The 15,824-nt window shown below is 24.5% G+C and overlaps 1 protein-coding gene across 5 annotated transcripts; it reads left to right on the forward strand.

Moving 5' to 3' along the window:
• The first annotated feature begins 375 nt into the window (after nucleotides 1-375).
• On the forward strand, nucleotides 376-9,745 carry LOC132927620 (vesicle-associated membrane protein 7). 5 transcript variants are annotated; one of them, XM_060992194.1, is made up of 7 exons: nucleotides 376-902; nucleotides 5,184-5,252; nucleotides 7,204-7,433; nucleotides 7,635-7,772; nucleotides 7,839-7,929; nucleotides 7,994-8,154; nucleotides 8,658-9,745. In XM_060992194.1, exons 3-7 carry the CDS (start codon nucleotides 7,230-7,232, stop codon nucleotides 8,715-8,717), a joined length of 654 nt encoding a protein of 217 aa, XP_060848177.1. In that variant the 5' UTR covers nucleotides 376-902; nucleotides 5,184-5,252; nucleotides 7,204-7,229; the 3' UTR covers nucleotides 8,718-9,745. The 5 variants fall into 5 exon arrangements, with proteins under 5 accessions (XP_060848177.1, XP_060848178.1, XP_060848176.1 ...); XM_060992195.1 differs by having other exon boundaries at nucleotides 376-898; XM_060992193.1 differs by lacking the exon at nucleotides 5,184-5,252 and having other exon boundaries at nucleotides 378-898.
• Nucleotides 9,746-15,824: the final 6,079 nt, after the last annotated feature.

Raw genomic sequence — 15,824 nt, forward strand, 5'->3', positions numbered from 1 at the left:
ACGAAGGCGTCGTTTGGCCGACAATAATCGTTTTCGAACCGCGACAACGTCTTTCTATTTTTCGTTTTCTCTCGCGAGCGCTAAAATCACTGGCAACTTCGACAATGTCGAGTACGTAACAAAACGCTCATTGAGAGGTTATCGCATAGATATTAATTTTTTTTTTTTCGGGGGTGCAACAACGTCCTAAACAATCGACGTAAACGCGCGTTACGCGACGTTAATCGGTGCAAGTGGTCAATCTCCGAATATCAATTCATTATTCTCTATCGTCGTTGTTTTCTTTGTCCGATATTCCCGTCTCCGGAATATCACGTAGCTGCTGGTGCTTACGCGATATAGATAAGCGGTGGTGGTGGTGGAGATAACGCGAACACTCGGCGTGCAGCGGCGCATCGACATCGACAACAACAACAACAACAACAACAACAACAAAACGACTTTGATTTAATATTTTATTATTTTTCAATATCGCAATGCTACGTCAATCGTAATCGTTACGAGAGTAGTGTGTCCGTTGTCGTAGCCCGCGCGCGTGCCCTCTTCGAAAAACATTGATACATTGTGTGTCGTCGTTGCACACAGTTGCGTCACACATATCGTTTTCCCGTTTCGGTTAGCTAACAGTTCCGTGTCTGGTGTCGCACACGACCGTTGTCGTCCGGCTTCCCACCCCAACAGCGACTGACGTAGAGAAACCCCAAAAACAAAAAAGTAAATAAGTAATAGTAGTAATACACGGCCGCTGAACGCACGATCGACGACGAGTGTCGATTACTATCCGTGCGGACATTATCCAGTGGAAACGCACACGCTTGCCCAGCGAGACCGGTGTGCTATTGACACTTTGGATTCGTCGAAAGATGAACGTCGTCGTCTGAGTACTCTCAATTACGCCGTAAGTAAGTAATGCGCATTTTTAGGTACTGCACTGACCTACGTACCTACACAATATACACGTACCTATTACTTGTTTTTTTTTTTTAATTTATACGATAAAATCTTTACTAGGACACACTACTATAATACCCCTACTTGAGCAATCACTCGAGGCCGATATATTATGTACAAATTTTATTCGGTGATTTTCTGATAATTTATCATAATTTTTATCAGTCTATTTTAAGTGCCATAATCTAAGTAGATATCTAAATAGGTTTGATTAATATTCTACATATATAGTACATTACATTCAAACAACTATCGAATAGTCATCAATTTCTCTATAGGTAAGCTACAATACTATTTCTCAAGTTAAAAACAATTTTCTTTTTCTTTAGTTTCAAATTTGAGTACAAGATATTTTTAATTTTGATAATAAAATAATAAAATGTAATTACATCTGGGTAAGCTGTTAAAAATTTGCTTACATATTTTTTAAAAGGTTATTCTTGTCTTATTAGAATGAAAATTAAGTTGGGTATAAAACAATAATTGTTTTATGTTACCCATAGCATTTAAATAAATGATCAATGTTTATTTAAAGAAGTAACTATGCATGTGGTTAAACTGTATTTTGGAAACTAATAATTAAAGCTTAGTTATTATCTACCTATTAACTACCTAATGCTTATTCATTATTCTTATAATATATATTTGTTATACTTATAACTTATAAGTGATCATAAATAAAATATACTTTGTACAGGATGTCCTGTGAGATTTACAAACATTTTCTGGGGGGGGGCAAAGTTAGGGTTTGAGGAGAAATATATTTAGGGCAAATAATCTAATCTAATGTTTTTATAATGGTAACTATTATTCATATAACCACTTTCAATTTGTTGTAAATATCTTAAAACATTAAATTAAAAAATAATTTTGAAAAAGCCAGGGAGAGCAAATGATGCTCCTCCTTCTGGGTGCCTATGATGCAATCATAATGAAATAATGGAGATATCATAATCATAGGCGGAACTAGACATTTTCATTAGACTGGACCACTCATGAGAGTCATTTGCACCTATCATACCCAAAGGAAAAGGTGGAGGGCGATAGGGAACAACAATGTTTTTTATTACAATACTTATGTATAAATAATTACTTATGTTAATAAGTAATTATTGATGTTGTAATGTTATAAATCTAAAATTGTATCACTTTTAGTTTAAACTTAAATCTTACATGTAAAATACTGATACTAAATATATTTTAAACATTTAAACTATTCTATTTATTACATACAATTAATTTCTCAATTTTTTTTTGCATTTATACCTAATTTATTTTATTACATTTAAAATAATATGTTCTCAGGAAATGTACCTATACATTATACGGAGCCAATTAGCCTGGGCCATGGCCCCAGTTGGCCCAGGCCATAGTTCCTTCCATGATCATAATTATTATGTTTTGACTCTCAAGGACTAAAAATATTTCATATTTTAATTTAATTTAATGTTTTGGTATAAAAATCAAAGATAATCATTTAGTAGTTTATTTTTCTGAAAATGTTGACGATTCAACATTTTTTTTTTAGTTTTGAGAATATTTTTGTATTGTTATACAGGCACGAGTCTGCGGGCTACATGTTTGATAACACTGGCACTTATGGTAACAAATAATTCACAACTTTTTTCGAAAGAGTTGAAACTAAAAAAAATATTGAAAATCATGAGATTAATGAAAATACAATATTGAAACGTCATAATTTTCAAAAAAATAAACCATAAAATGGCTTTCTTTGATTTTTTTTAAATAATTAAATAAAAAATAATTTTTTTACTTTTTACTAAAATATTAAATTAAATTAAAATATGTAATACTTGTAATCCTTGTCTCTACAAGTCTTATAAAACAAAAAAATTATGATATCTCCATTATTTTAAGAGATATTGCAATGGGTTACCTGTATATAAACAATAATTATTGTTTATAGGATTTTGAAATTAGCACTATGAAAATTAATTCTGATTTACAATAATTGAGTCATTTAAGTATTCTGCTTGTTTATTTTTATGCTTAGAAAATAAACTTTCTTCTATCCCAACAATTTTTCCTTGATTTTTTGCCTCAATTCTGAAACACAAATAGTTATTTCGCTACACCGAAATATTTTTGTTTATTTAACAATTTTTTGTTGCACAATATAATAGTAGTTAACTCTTCTGTCTAAGCAAAAATAAATCCATGTATCTGTAATAAATGAATGATGACAGTGTTATTAACTATAACCTTTTTTGAAAATTTTTAAATTACATTTTCATAATATGAGTTTTCCAAAGTATAGTTATTAGTTTTACTAATTAATAGGGCTCGGAAGTTGTTGCATTTGCATGATTTTTTTGAACCGTTAGATTTATTGCTAAGTGAGCTAGAAATTCATTCCAAGACACCACGAAAAACATATCAAAATTTTTTAGTGCATATTTTTGCATATTTGGTGATTTTTAGATTTTAGAGCATATTTCTTAATTTTACAATTTTTTAGAGCATATTTTATAATTTATGGAGATTCCATATGAAAATTTGTAAATTTGTAAATAAAAAAAATAAATACATTCATATTGAGAGACCTTACTAGATATTCTTGTATCGTATTTTTCAAATTTCTATTTGATATTAAAAACAATGTTTTTCCCCTATAAAAATATAATGTATATATATTTATAAATTACAACTACAGCTATCTTCATCTAAAATAGAATATTATACAAATTTAAAAATAGAAACAACAGCTATCGAAATACGACGATTTTCTATAAATACTTTTCTAGGAAAATAACTCATTGATTACTGTTAATGGCATTAATAGATCTACTGCTAAACCGCTTAGATGTTTTTGTCAGTTCCGGCTTATACGTCCGTCTTATCTGTTGTAGTTGTACGCGTCGTTCTTGTTTTAATTACCTACTTATATTATTTTTAATTCATTATGCCGAAAACCAAACAATTTGCGACAAATCGTTTGAATAGTTTTGTTTTGGAATATGGTACGGATATATTCAAAACCGACGGAAGTATTTTATTCTGTAAGTTATGTGAAGTGAAGGTCAATTATGATTAAAAAAATTAAAATAAATATTATTTATATAACTTTGCTTTTTTTTTATTTATAAATTTAAAAAAAATATTTGTGAAAATTAAAATGTGTAAAATAATTAAATATAAGTGCATATTTTTAGAGCATATTTGTACTTTTTTAAGTGCATAAGTGCATGCATATTTAGTACTTTTTTAGTGCATTAAGTTCCGAGCCTTACTAATTAATAACCATTCTTATATTGTCTTTGGGTATGTAAAATACCAGGTTCCTAAAGCAGCTTTACTGCTTCTTCTTTAATCTTAGGTAGAGGGATCATAATATTCCCATAATATTAATATTTAATAAATATAAATTGACAGTGAAGGTTTATCCTGAAAATGGGCCTGTGTGCAAAACAAAAAAAAGGTTAATAGGTATTTTTTTTTACTTTTTCGTATATAACTGTATTTATTTAATTTTATTTTTTTTTGTGGGATGTTGAGCAATAATGGACCCCACCAAGCCGAGGGCCCGTGGCATTTGCACACATAGCACACATGTATGACACACCACTGATTTATTATTAGGGCTAGGATTTATATGCAATAAAAACCAAAAATATATACATATATATGTAATTAAAATGGCCAAAATATGAAGTATAAAATAAGAAAAATTTAAAATTATGTTAACGTGTAAAATTAAAATTAAATTTTTATTAATTTTTGAATAATATACAATTAATTATTTTTAATTTCTAATCAGTTTAATTAAAAAAATATAAAATATAAAGATATTCTTACCACCACACAAATGCAAGTACTGACACTGTTGAAAATTTGTAAATATATTTTGTTTAATAATTGTTGAATATAAAATATAATCTAAGATCATTGATGTATAGTTATCGAACAGAAACAAAAAAGATTAACTATAATCAAGTTTAATACTTTCATATACTCATTTCCTATATGCATTATTCACTTACAATTTTTACGAGTACTATTATCGAAGTATAAATATTAAATATGTATATAATACTACTAAACTACCAAAATTGTCAACATTTACAAAATATGTAAAAAAAAAAAATGCAGACATTTTACAAATAATGTTAAAATATGTATTTATGACAAAATATGTAAAAATATGTTTTATTTTATTGCAAATCACATGAAATGAATTAATCATTCGTAATACTTAATTTATCATGTTTTAGTAAAAATATGTATTTACATAAAAATCCCAGCCCTAAGTGATTACTGTACAGAAATCATAGTGAGACTAAGTGAGTAAACTACTTTTAACTAGTGAGTACATTTAATACACAGGAAAAATATTCATATAAACATATAATATAATGATTGTAAATTGGGGCATTGGAATATGGCACATGGACATTGTTAAGATTGCGGTAGTCGCGATAATAGCTATAGTCTCGTCTACAAACAAAAACAGGAAAACCGCCCAACTTTGAAAAGCTATATCTCGCTAAAAAATTAATGAAAAATAATAATTTTGACGTTAAAATTCATAAAAAAAAAATAGCCCTATTAATTTAATAAATATGGATTGCCATTTGAAAATCAATAGTTGATAGTGGTTTCACTATGAAATAAAAGAGTGAACAAAATAAAAGTTTCATACAGTTTGAGCAAAGCATGTAACAAAATATTTTAAAAAATCAATATTTGACGAAATAATGAGTGTTTAATGATAAAATAATCGACCTGTATAAACAATTCTAGAGAATACTTATAACAGTTATTACTTATTACTTATAAGTTATCATACATGACTTTTATTTTTTTAAACTAATTTATAAATCTATATTCATTATTTATTTTTAGATAAGGAAGTTAACAGTAACCATATAGATATATTCCAAATTGTTCTTTAATAACTTCATAACACATATAATTGAAATGTTAATTTATATTTGATAACACCATTAATATGATTTTGATTAAATTGGCAGTACTTTTATTTATGAATTTATGATCACTCTTTATTATACGATAAGCTCATGAAATATTTAGTAACGTAAGAAATAATTATACTAATGAAACGTTTGAAAATACAGTTAGTTTATTATAATAAATGCAATCTTACCTATAAATAATTGTATGTTATTAATTATTTTATATTATTAACCTGTCAATGGTCATGATATGTGCACAAACACAATCACATTTGAATTTATTTAGACACAATAGTGTACTACTGACTAGTTTCTTGAATATTTCATCTGAAACTATTAATACCTTCAATTGATTTATTTACTTTCATAAATAAAATTAAATGATACAATTTTATGATTCTAGAATCTATTAAATTAGTAATTTAAACTAAAAAGTTATTTAGTTATGAAGAACTTATCACCACTTCTATTGTTATTTTAATTTTATTTTTTATTGTTGGGATTATTATTGTTTTGTATCTAAAAATGGTTAATAATACAAAATATCATTGTATAAGGTCTAGAAATGAATATGTAACAATATATTTTTCTGTTCATCCTTAAAACTAAATGTGTCATTATTATTAGATTTTTTATGATTATATAATAAATAATAATAACATTTTTTAAAACTAAATTATCTAAACTTGAAGAGTAAAATATTCTTGTATACAGATATTTCTTCAATAGCGGTACTGCATAAACTTATCATTTTATAAATAATATTAGGTTTTTCCTCAAAAAGCACTCTATAATTTGTATAAAAAAATCAAATTATTTAATAGACAATATTAAGTGATAAATTGGGTTTTTAATCAAATATTAGTCATCTAGATTAATTAATGTAATACAATAAATTCTTTATAATATTAAGTATAAATATAAATTATATTATTCAGTGTATAATTACAATGTATGATTACTAGCCAATAGATAATAATTAATCTTTTATATTTTTATTTGTTTCAACTCAAAAATTTTAAAATATGAATTTATAAAAACGTAAAATTCTTGTAGGCACATTATATATAATTCTTTCTATTATGCAAAGATCCTAAAAAAACTATATGTTATCAACCTTGTAGTCTTTGAATAATTATTTAAAACTTAACTTCCTAATTTAACTTACATTTTAAATCACTAAAGATAATCGTATTTTAAATTTAAATTACAAATTATGAATAACTTAAGTCACCTGTGAAAAATAATCACTCATTTCATAACTAATATTACTATTAATTGATTGAGTTATAAGTAAATTATTTACTATTTATTTCAGGCAGTTCATAGTATAATTGATAAACAATGCCACTCTTCTACAGTGTAGTAGCCAGAGGTATGGTCGTGCTAGCCAAGCATGCCAACTACCAGGGCAATTTTGGAGAAATTCTGGAAGGTGTTTTAATCCAGATTGGACCAGAAAACAAAAAACAAAGTTTACTACATGACCGTTACTTGTATCATTACATTTGTGAAGATCAGATAGTTTATATGTGTATCACAGATGATGTAAGTTTTTACATTAATTATTTTAGTAAGATAAAATAAAATTATAATAAAATATATTATATATATGAATATATGTAATTAATCACATTGTCATATAACAAATTAATATTATATATTTCAGTATAAAAAAAAATTAATTTGTGTATTATTAAGTTTTATGATCAAGTACATTATAGTTTAATTATTTTTATGTATTTATAGGAATTCCAAAGATCCAAAGCATTTTTTTTCTTAAATGAAATAAAACGAAGATTTCAAGCTACATATGGTCATCGAGCATCCAATGCTATTGCATATGCTATGAATTCTGAGTTTGCTCCAATACTCGCTTCTGAAATGGTATAAAACATTGTATACTATAAAAAATCTTTATTTCAAAGATAATAAAAAATGTCTTTTTCACAGAAACGATTTTCTAGTCCAAACGAATTTGATACATTATCTAAAGTACATGGAGAACTAGATGAATTAAAAGACATAATGGTTCGAAATATTGGTAAATAGATAAATCTTTACAACTATGTATTTTAATTTAAACAATAAATTACTATTATTTTCAGACAGTGTAGCTCTTCGTGGAGAAAAGCTTGAACTGTTGGTTAATAAAACTGAAAACTTATGTTCGCAATCCATGAATTTCAGAGTACAAAGTCGTACTCTACAGCGTTCATTATTCTGGAAAAATGTCAAAATATATGTTTTATTTATAGCTGTAGGACTTGTAAGTAAAATATTTATATCATATAATAATTGTCATAGACTTTAAATAGTATAGTTAAAAGTTTAATAAATAATCTATAAATTTACATAATAGAAAAAAAGGCTTAAAAATTACATATTAAACTTGTTAAATTGGTAAAAAAAAATCTAATTATGTTTATTAAATAATTTTAATTTCAAATATTATTACACACTTATCATTTTTGACAAGCAATTATCAAAAACATCTAAATTTAATAAGGAATTCAGTTGTTTCCTTATTGTAATTTTATAGTTACTAAAATTCAAATCTAATGTCTGATCTGACTTTTATAATGTATTACAGATCTTTAATATGAAATATTCATAATATTTAAGAATACAATTAGATTACTTATGTTATTTCTTCTTCTGAAAGTGCTTGAATAAAATTTTTTATAAAACAAGTAGCAAGATTTTAAAATTTTTTAATTTGAATATTTTTCAGCAACACATTTAAAATTATCTAAACAATTTTTTTTCCAGGCTATTATCTATTTCATTACTGCATTCTTCTGTGGATCACTTGCTCTCAATTGTAGTTAATTAATAATTTTAATGAATTTATAATATATTTTTTATTTTTTATGTATACTTATACCAATACAACGTCTCAAATTTTATATTTACATGAAAGTTACAATATCTATGCTTAAAACTTATTTATACTTTATTATTGTAAAATTTAATTATTATAGATTACTTTTGTTATATCTTTTTAGTCAATTGTTAATTGTTATGTACATGTTAGGCGTTGAAATATTGTGATAAAATATACTATTGTAAAATCAATTATTCTATAATCAATTTTTACTATAAAAATAGTCTTTTATGTGACAAATTGTATTTTATTTATATTAAAATCTGTTCAATTTTTTTTTCTTTTTTAATTAGAATAATTTATTTGGTTAGTAAGCAGTTATTTTTTCTAACTCAAGAACAAAATATTTCACTAGAATAATCAAAAATCACTAAATTTTCTACATAAATACAGTACATAATATGCCATTTTAAAATGTTGTAATTTTTATTTAGTTAACAACTTTACATGGCTTTAAATAAGTTTTTAATATTTTATTTCCATATCAAAACTAAGTTTAGAAAATCACTTTATATTTTATTTTATTGAGTGATTTACTATTAAAATTATATAATAATTATTACGTGTTAGTTTAATTTATTATCTACAATTTACTTATAAATAATGATCTTACATTTGTATGGCCATTGGTGTTTGACAGAACAACTTAAAACAAACATGTTAAACATAAATTATCAATTATAAATAGGACTAGGATTTCTATCCAGTAAAAAATTGTAAAATATGCAAAAACAATTTTTTTTTTTAATATTTGTTTATATTATTATATTTTATTACAGCGATTCTCCAACTGTGGTATGTGAAAAACTACATAGTGGTACGCGGATAACCGCCTTTGGATAATAAACCTATTCAATTATTTAATACATATCTTATTTTAAAAAATTAATAAATAAAATATAATTATACTGTAGATGTAGTATTTTACTGCCTTATTATTTAAAATAAATGTATTTAACTGTACAATTTGGAATTTAGATCGTTCTAGTTATTAGTGGTATGCGACTGATTGATTTTACCTAAGTAATATGTAAAAAAAAAGTTTGAGAACCACTGATTTATTACATTAAAATATATTAGTTTATGTTATTATTTATTATTTTGCTATTAGTATATGTTTTTTTAAATTTTCTAATGTGAATGACCAACGGTTAGATTGAAGAATAGATTTATATTGACTGAAACTTGTTGAAGCATATTTAAACAACACAATTTGTCCTAGATTTAAAATAATATTAACATATTTTTTCATATTCACTGTTTATAATGCTACAAATTTTTATAAATGTTTTGAATCCCTTATTCTTCTTTAGTACAAAGTCCATTTTAGTTTAGATAAGTAGTGTATTTATGATAATTCAACAAATAATCCAATAGTTATAGACATTAATTAAATATATACCATTTAAAATTAAAAAAATTATCATAAATGTATAATGTACAATTATATGCATTATGTAAAAAATATGCATAAACAATTGTTCTATTTAATTGAGAATAAGCCAAATTGTGGACATATCTGACAATCAATCAATTCGGATTCAAGTTAAAAAACATGCAAATGCAGAGAAATCCTAGCCCTAATTATAAAATATTTTTTACAAATTAATAACAATTATTTCTGGGAAAGTAGATATTGAAATATATTGAAATATTTTTCTCTCCAACATCATTACAAAACAAAATTAAAAGTTTTATTCATTATTATTTTTTTCACTTTTTTTTCCAATGATCCTGGTGGCTTGCAGACTACATAAAAAGATTCGAGAGCCGCATATTTTATATTCTTGGTTTAAAATAATAACCATTTTATTAGAACCTGTCAGTGTGGGGAAACTGGAAGATGAAAACAGATATTCAAGGTACAAAAAAAAATTAATTTGACTACATTAGGCATTATAAATTAATAAATGATTTTTATTTGTTCATTTATTAAAATAATAAAATAAAAAAATAATTTTAATATTTATAATAAAATTCTAAGGTTAGGTAGTGCATATGAAAAACTCATACCTATATTATATTGTATTAAAATGTTAAATTATGATATGTAAGATAAATTTGGCTTGTAGTCTAGCTTAACTTAATACTGGTTGATTTATCTACTACATATTAACCCTATTATGTTTAAAATTATTTTATAGTCATTTATATACAATTTACATATTAAGAGGAGAGCAAATAAGCTATGGCCTATAGTGAAAATTCTGGTTCAATTTAAATGTATTACAATATATCCATTCATAATTTTAACATAGTCATTAGTGATTATTCAATGAAAATTGGAATTTACGTTTAACTGAAATACTGAAAACGAGTGATGACAGTGATGTACTGATGTTCATGTTATATGTTGTTTTATTATATTTATTATCTATCAACAGATCAATCTATTATCTATGTGACTTACATAAAAACTTAGATAATAAATGCTATTAAATTTAAAGTGATTACCATTCATTGTTGTATTGTTGTATAAAACTCAGAAATTAAAGCATGTAAAACTTGCATATTTTTTAAATGCTGATGATTTATAGCATATCTACTCGTACTTACAAACCTATTCTATAAATGATAATTAATCATTAATACATTTTTAATTTTTTTATGTATATTAATATTAAATACAAGCAAAAATTAACTCTGTAGTTAAATAAATTGTTTTATGAATGTTTTAAAAAAGCGTTTTATGTAAATGTAATATACTACCTAAGTCATTGGGTATATTTTTTATAATTTGCAACTAAAATGGATAATTTTTACATCTTATATATTAATTACTTAATTTTTAGAATCTTGTGCTCTTAATGTACTTATAATTATCTAGTTACTGTACAATGGCAAAAGCTGCAAACAACTAGATTTACACTTAATTGTTATTAATTTATTGAAAAATATATTTTATAAAAAATATCCAATTTACCGGTCTTCGAGGTATTTAGTATCAAAATCAATTAAGATAGAATACTTGGATAATTTAAAGTTACTGTAGTTTACGAGTTTTATTTACTGGTCTAAATCAAAGGAATGCTGTTCCAAAGCAAAATTAATTACTATTCAAATAGGTAACTACAAATTATTTGAATTTACCTTTCTTTATTTAGGTACCCATCTAAGAAATATACTATAATAATTCAAATAAATTTCAACTAAATAATATTGGTTTAACATTTAATCTGATAATATAATTTGAATTTTTTTCTGATATAAAATATTTAAATCAATTGACATTCATGAAACAGCATTAAAAAATAAGAAAATACCTCTACAGGAAACATTTCTTAATGCTAAAATTGAATTAAAAATATTAATTTGTATACCAAATTTTAATGCAATTGAGATAAGATCTTTTTTCTGTATTATAAAAAGTCAACAATAATTATGTAATGACCATTAGCAAATTATCTATAGGTTGAGGGTCAAAAAAATTGGTAGAAATATAAATAAAATAACTCTCAAGTACTATATTTTCAATGCTTATAGCTAGAAATCCACATTTATGTAAGTTTTAACTTGCCTACATAAATCATTAACACAATTAAAAAAAATGTTATAGTAGATAGGTTGTTAGTTTAATACATTTCTAGATATTATTTACATGAATTATTTTTAGTTATTTTTTTACATTACTTGTTTTTATTTTTATTTATTGTCTTTTAAGTTTAGACATTATTATAATATTATTTTAAAAATGTATAAATTATTTCTAGGTAAGTACAGTTAAAAATGTATTACCTATTTGAATAATTTTAAATAGTATTTAGTGTTCTTAATATAATAAAATTATAACATGAATAATTTTTAGGGATTTGTATTGTCCTGATAAAAGAACTATTTGTGAGTACAGTGAATGTGTAAATTCATAACATGTTTCTTATAAATAATAATACTAATAATACTTCAATCTATAAACCAGTGTTGGAGAATAACTTAACTAAGTTACAAGTTACTGTAATGAAATAAAGTAATTTATTCGTAATTTAAGTAACTTTTTTATAATACAATTACTTGTTACTTTACTTACTTCTTTTTTAACACATTTTAAGAACCAATTGATAATAAAATAAATAAATCATATTAATTCAATATTTTAAAAATACAATTTTTGTAATTGCTATTTGACAAAAAAGTTTTATTTATAATATCAAACCTATAATATTTTAGAAAATGCAAATATGTACAATTATTATTTTTAAATTAACATCATTTTATACAATTTCATATTTGTGATTATCTTTATTTAGTTAATTTATTAAAAAACTAAATGTTTTATGTTAAATCAATTATTTCAATATAAATATTGAAGTTACTTAATAAACCAAAAAGTACCTAATGCTTGACCGACCAAATAAAAACAATTAGATATGTAATTTAAAAATAACTTAATTATTTTTTCGTAAGTTAATTCATAATATAATATAATATAATTACTTACAACTTACCTAATTAAGTATTTACAGTTCTACATACAGTTATTTTTAAGTTCTATGGTGCATTCAGTTTTAAAACAACTTTTAAAAATACATCTTATTCTTTATATTTTTTAGAGTGTGCATCATTATCATGATATATCGATATACATGATTAGATTTGAGTAAAAAGAAATAGCCCATACTGTAATCAATTCATATACACGCCAATACGGCACACTATTATTCACTACTTGACTATAATGACTTAGTGACTACCATAATCATTCTTATTATTTATTATTACATGCTCACAATAATTCATACGTCAATTCACATCGTATTGCCTATATTGAACTCCTTAAATATAAAAGGTTTGCGATCCCTAGAATATCAGTCAACGTACCGTCTTCTCTCCGATTCGCATACAACATAATATCACAGATTAAATAAAAATATACATTATTATTATTATTTTATTTTATTTGTGATATTATAATGATTAATTTCGTTCAGCAGATCGATTTTGTGTCGTTACTCATTAGTTTTGATACGTAACTTGGTAATTGCTATTTAGAATAATAAATGAATTAATAAATATTAGAGTGAATTAACCTATAGATAAACAAACTTTAAGGAAAATATATTGTCAAGGGCCAAAAAAAAGCTACAACTTCCGCAAAAAAAAAATATACATATCATTAATTTTAATTTTAGGTAATAAAAATAAATGGAAATTTAATGTAATTGTAATGTAAGAGGTAACGCAGTGCTTTGAAATTTGTAAATAATTTGCGTGTGTATTTATAAAAACACTATAATATATAATAAAAGTTAAGTTGCTATATTTTGACAAGACGATAAATTAAGAATTTTTCATTTATTCAGTACCTGCGTGTTATTTCATCAACAGTAATTACCGTTATTAAAATGGAATTTGTCAAAGGTAAACATTTAGATTTTGGATGGTTTTAAATATGTTTATAGTAATATGACAAAAAAATTGTAATTTAAAGAAAATATTTTATTAAAATTTATATGAGGTTAGGTATTATACGAGCAATATACTATATACATATTGCCATATTGGAAAAGGGAACTGAAATACTTACAACAAATGATACGTTTTCTAAACACAAGAAACTAATATTTAATAGAGATAATTGTTCAAAAAAAAAACTGATGTAGTTCAATAATTAAGGCACGTATCTTTAAATTTGATAAATCATACAATAATTGTGAAAAAAAATTGTATTTTGTATTAATATAAGTTAAAAATATATTTTATTTAAACAAATTCCTTTGATAAATTGTATTTTAAAATACAAAACAACAACATGTATTCAAATTAATAAATAATAACTGAATTATTAAAACAATAGATTTTTTTTTGAAGTTATATACTTATATACACTTAAGTACCTAAGTTGTAAATTAAACTTTTACAAACGATAAAAAAAAAATGTTTTTAATTAGTTTTTTTCTGTATTCTGTCGAGTTCACAAAAGTGGCTCGTCCCATTGTAATAGGTATAATATATACTTATTTATTATCATTTATCATTGTTGTTATTTCTGTAACTATTATTATTCTTACTAAAATATTTGTAAAATGTTTATCTTTTGTTTATCACTTTTTGTTTCTGGACCTCGGCCTGTATTGGTATAAAATAAAATAATTGTTTGTATTATTATTATATTATTATACTTATACTATATAGAGTGCTCAATAAGATTGGAAACGGTCGTTAGACTAATCGTGACTGATAAACGATATGATATAATTATTAATTAATGAGGTTATTAAATATTTCACATTATAAATGTACAACACTGTTATCTGTTATTGCCATGTGGGTATTACAATATGCATAATATAAGGTAGGTAACTATTAAGGACTTCCAAACTTATTGAACATCTAGTGTAATACGAGTTGTATATGAATATTATATTATATAAATAATCTACAAGCCTGTCACTGGTTGCATAATACATTATGATAATATTTTGTGTATAATTAACCATACGTACGATTTTTTGTATTATTTTTAATTATTTTTAGACTTACATTGAGTACAATGCCTGTATTGTTAGAAATGATAAACCCGTCCACCGCGTCGCGTCATTGCATGTTATAACAACACTATTTTGGCGTATTTTTGTACGCTAAAATTGATGCTCCGCGAGTAGTGAGGATAAAATACTGACCAATACAGATAATGAATTAGAAATACTAATATTAATTACACATTCTGTCACTTGTAATAGTTGGTAATCGTAGGACGTCACCACTCATCAAGGCAAATCGTGATATTTTAACTTTACCACTGGTCGTAGATACTTACGCATGCAGCCGACTTGGTCCCCTCATTACCTCCGGTTAGGAAAGTGGAACAAAGTAGAAACGGTGGTAAGTTATTGGTGTCATGGACTTGACGTCCTTACGTGGACCAGGGTTATAAATATATTTTTTGTATTTGTTATCACCTTTTGGGGCTATAAATATTATTAGATTTTCAACTTTGGCGGTGGTTTTTGTTGGCAAATTGAATGTAGTTGGTACTTGGGGAGGTTAAAGTTAACTCCCTAGTACTTTTCTTCTTAATAATTGGGATAAACAAAAAAATAAATGAGAACTTTTAA

Source organism: Rhopalosiphum padi, chromosome 3 (genome assembly GCF_020882245.1).
Source record: "Rhopalosiphum padi isolate XX-2018 chromosome 3, ASM2088224v1, whole genome shotgun sequence".
Classification (NCBI taxonomy): Eukaryota; Metazoa; Arthropoda; class Insecta; order Hemiptera; family Aphididae; genus Rhopalosiphum; species Rhopalosiphum padi.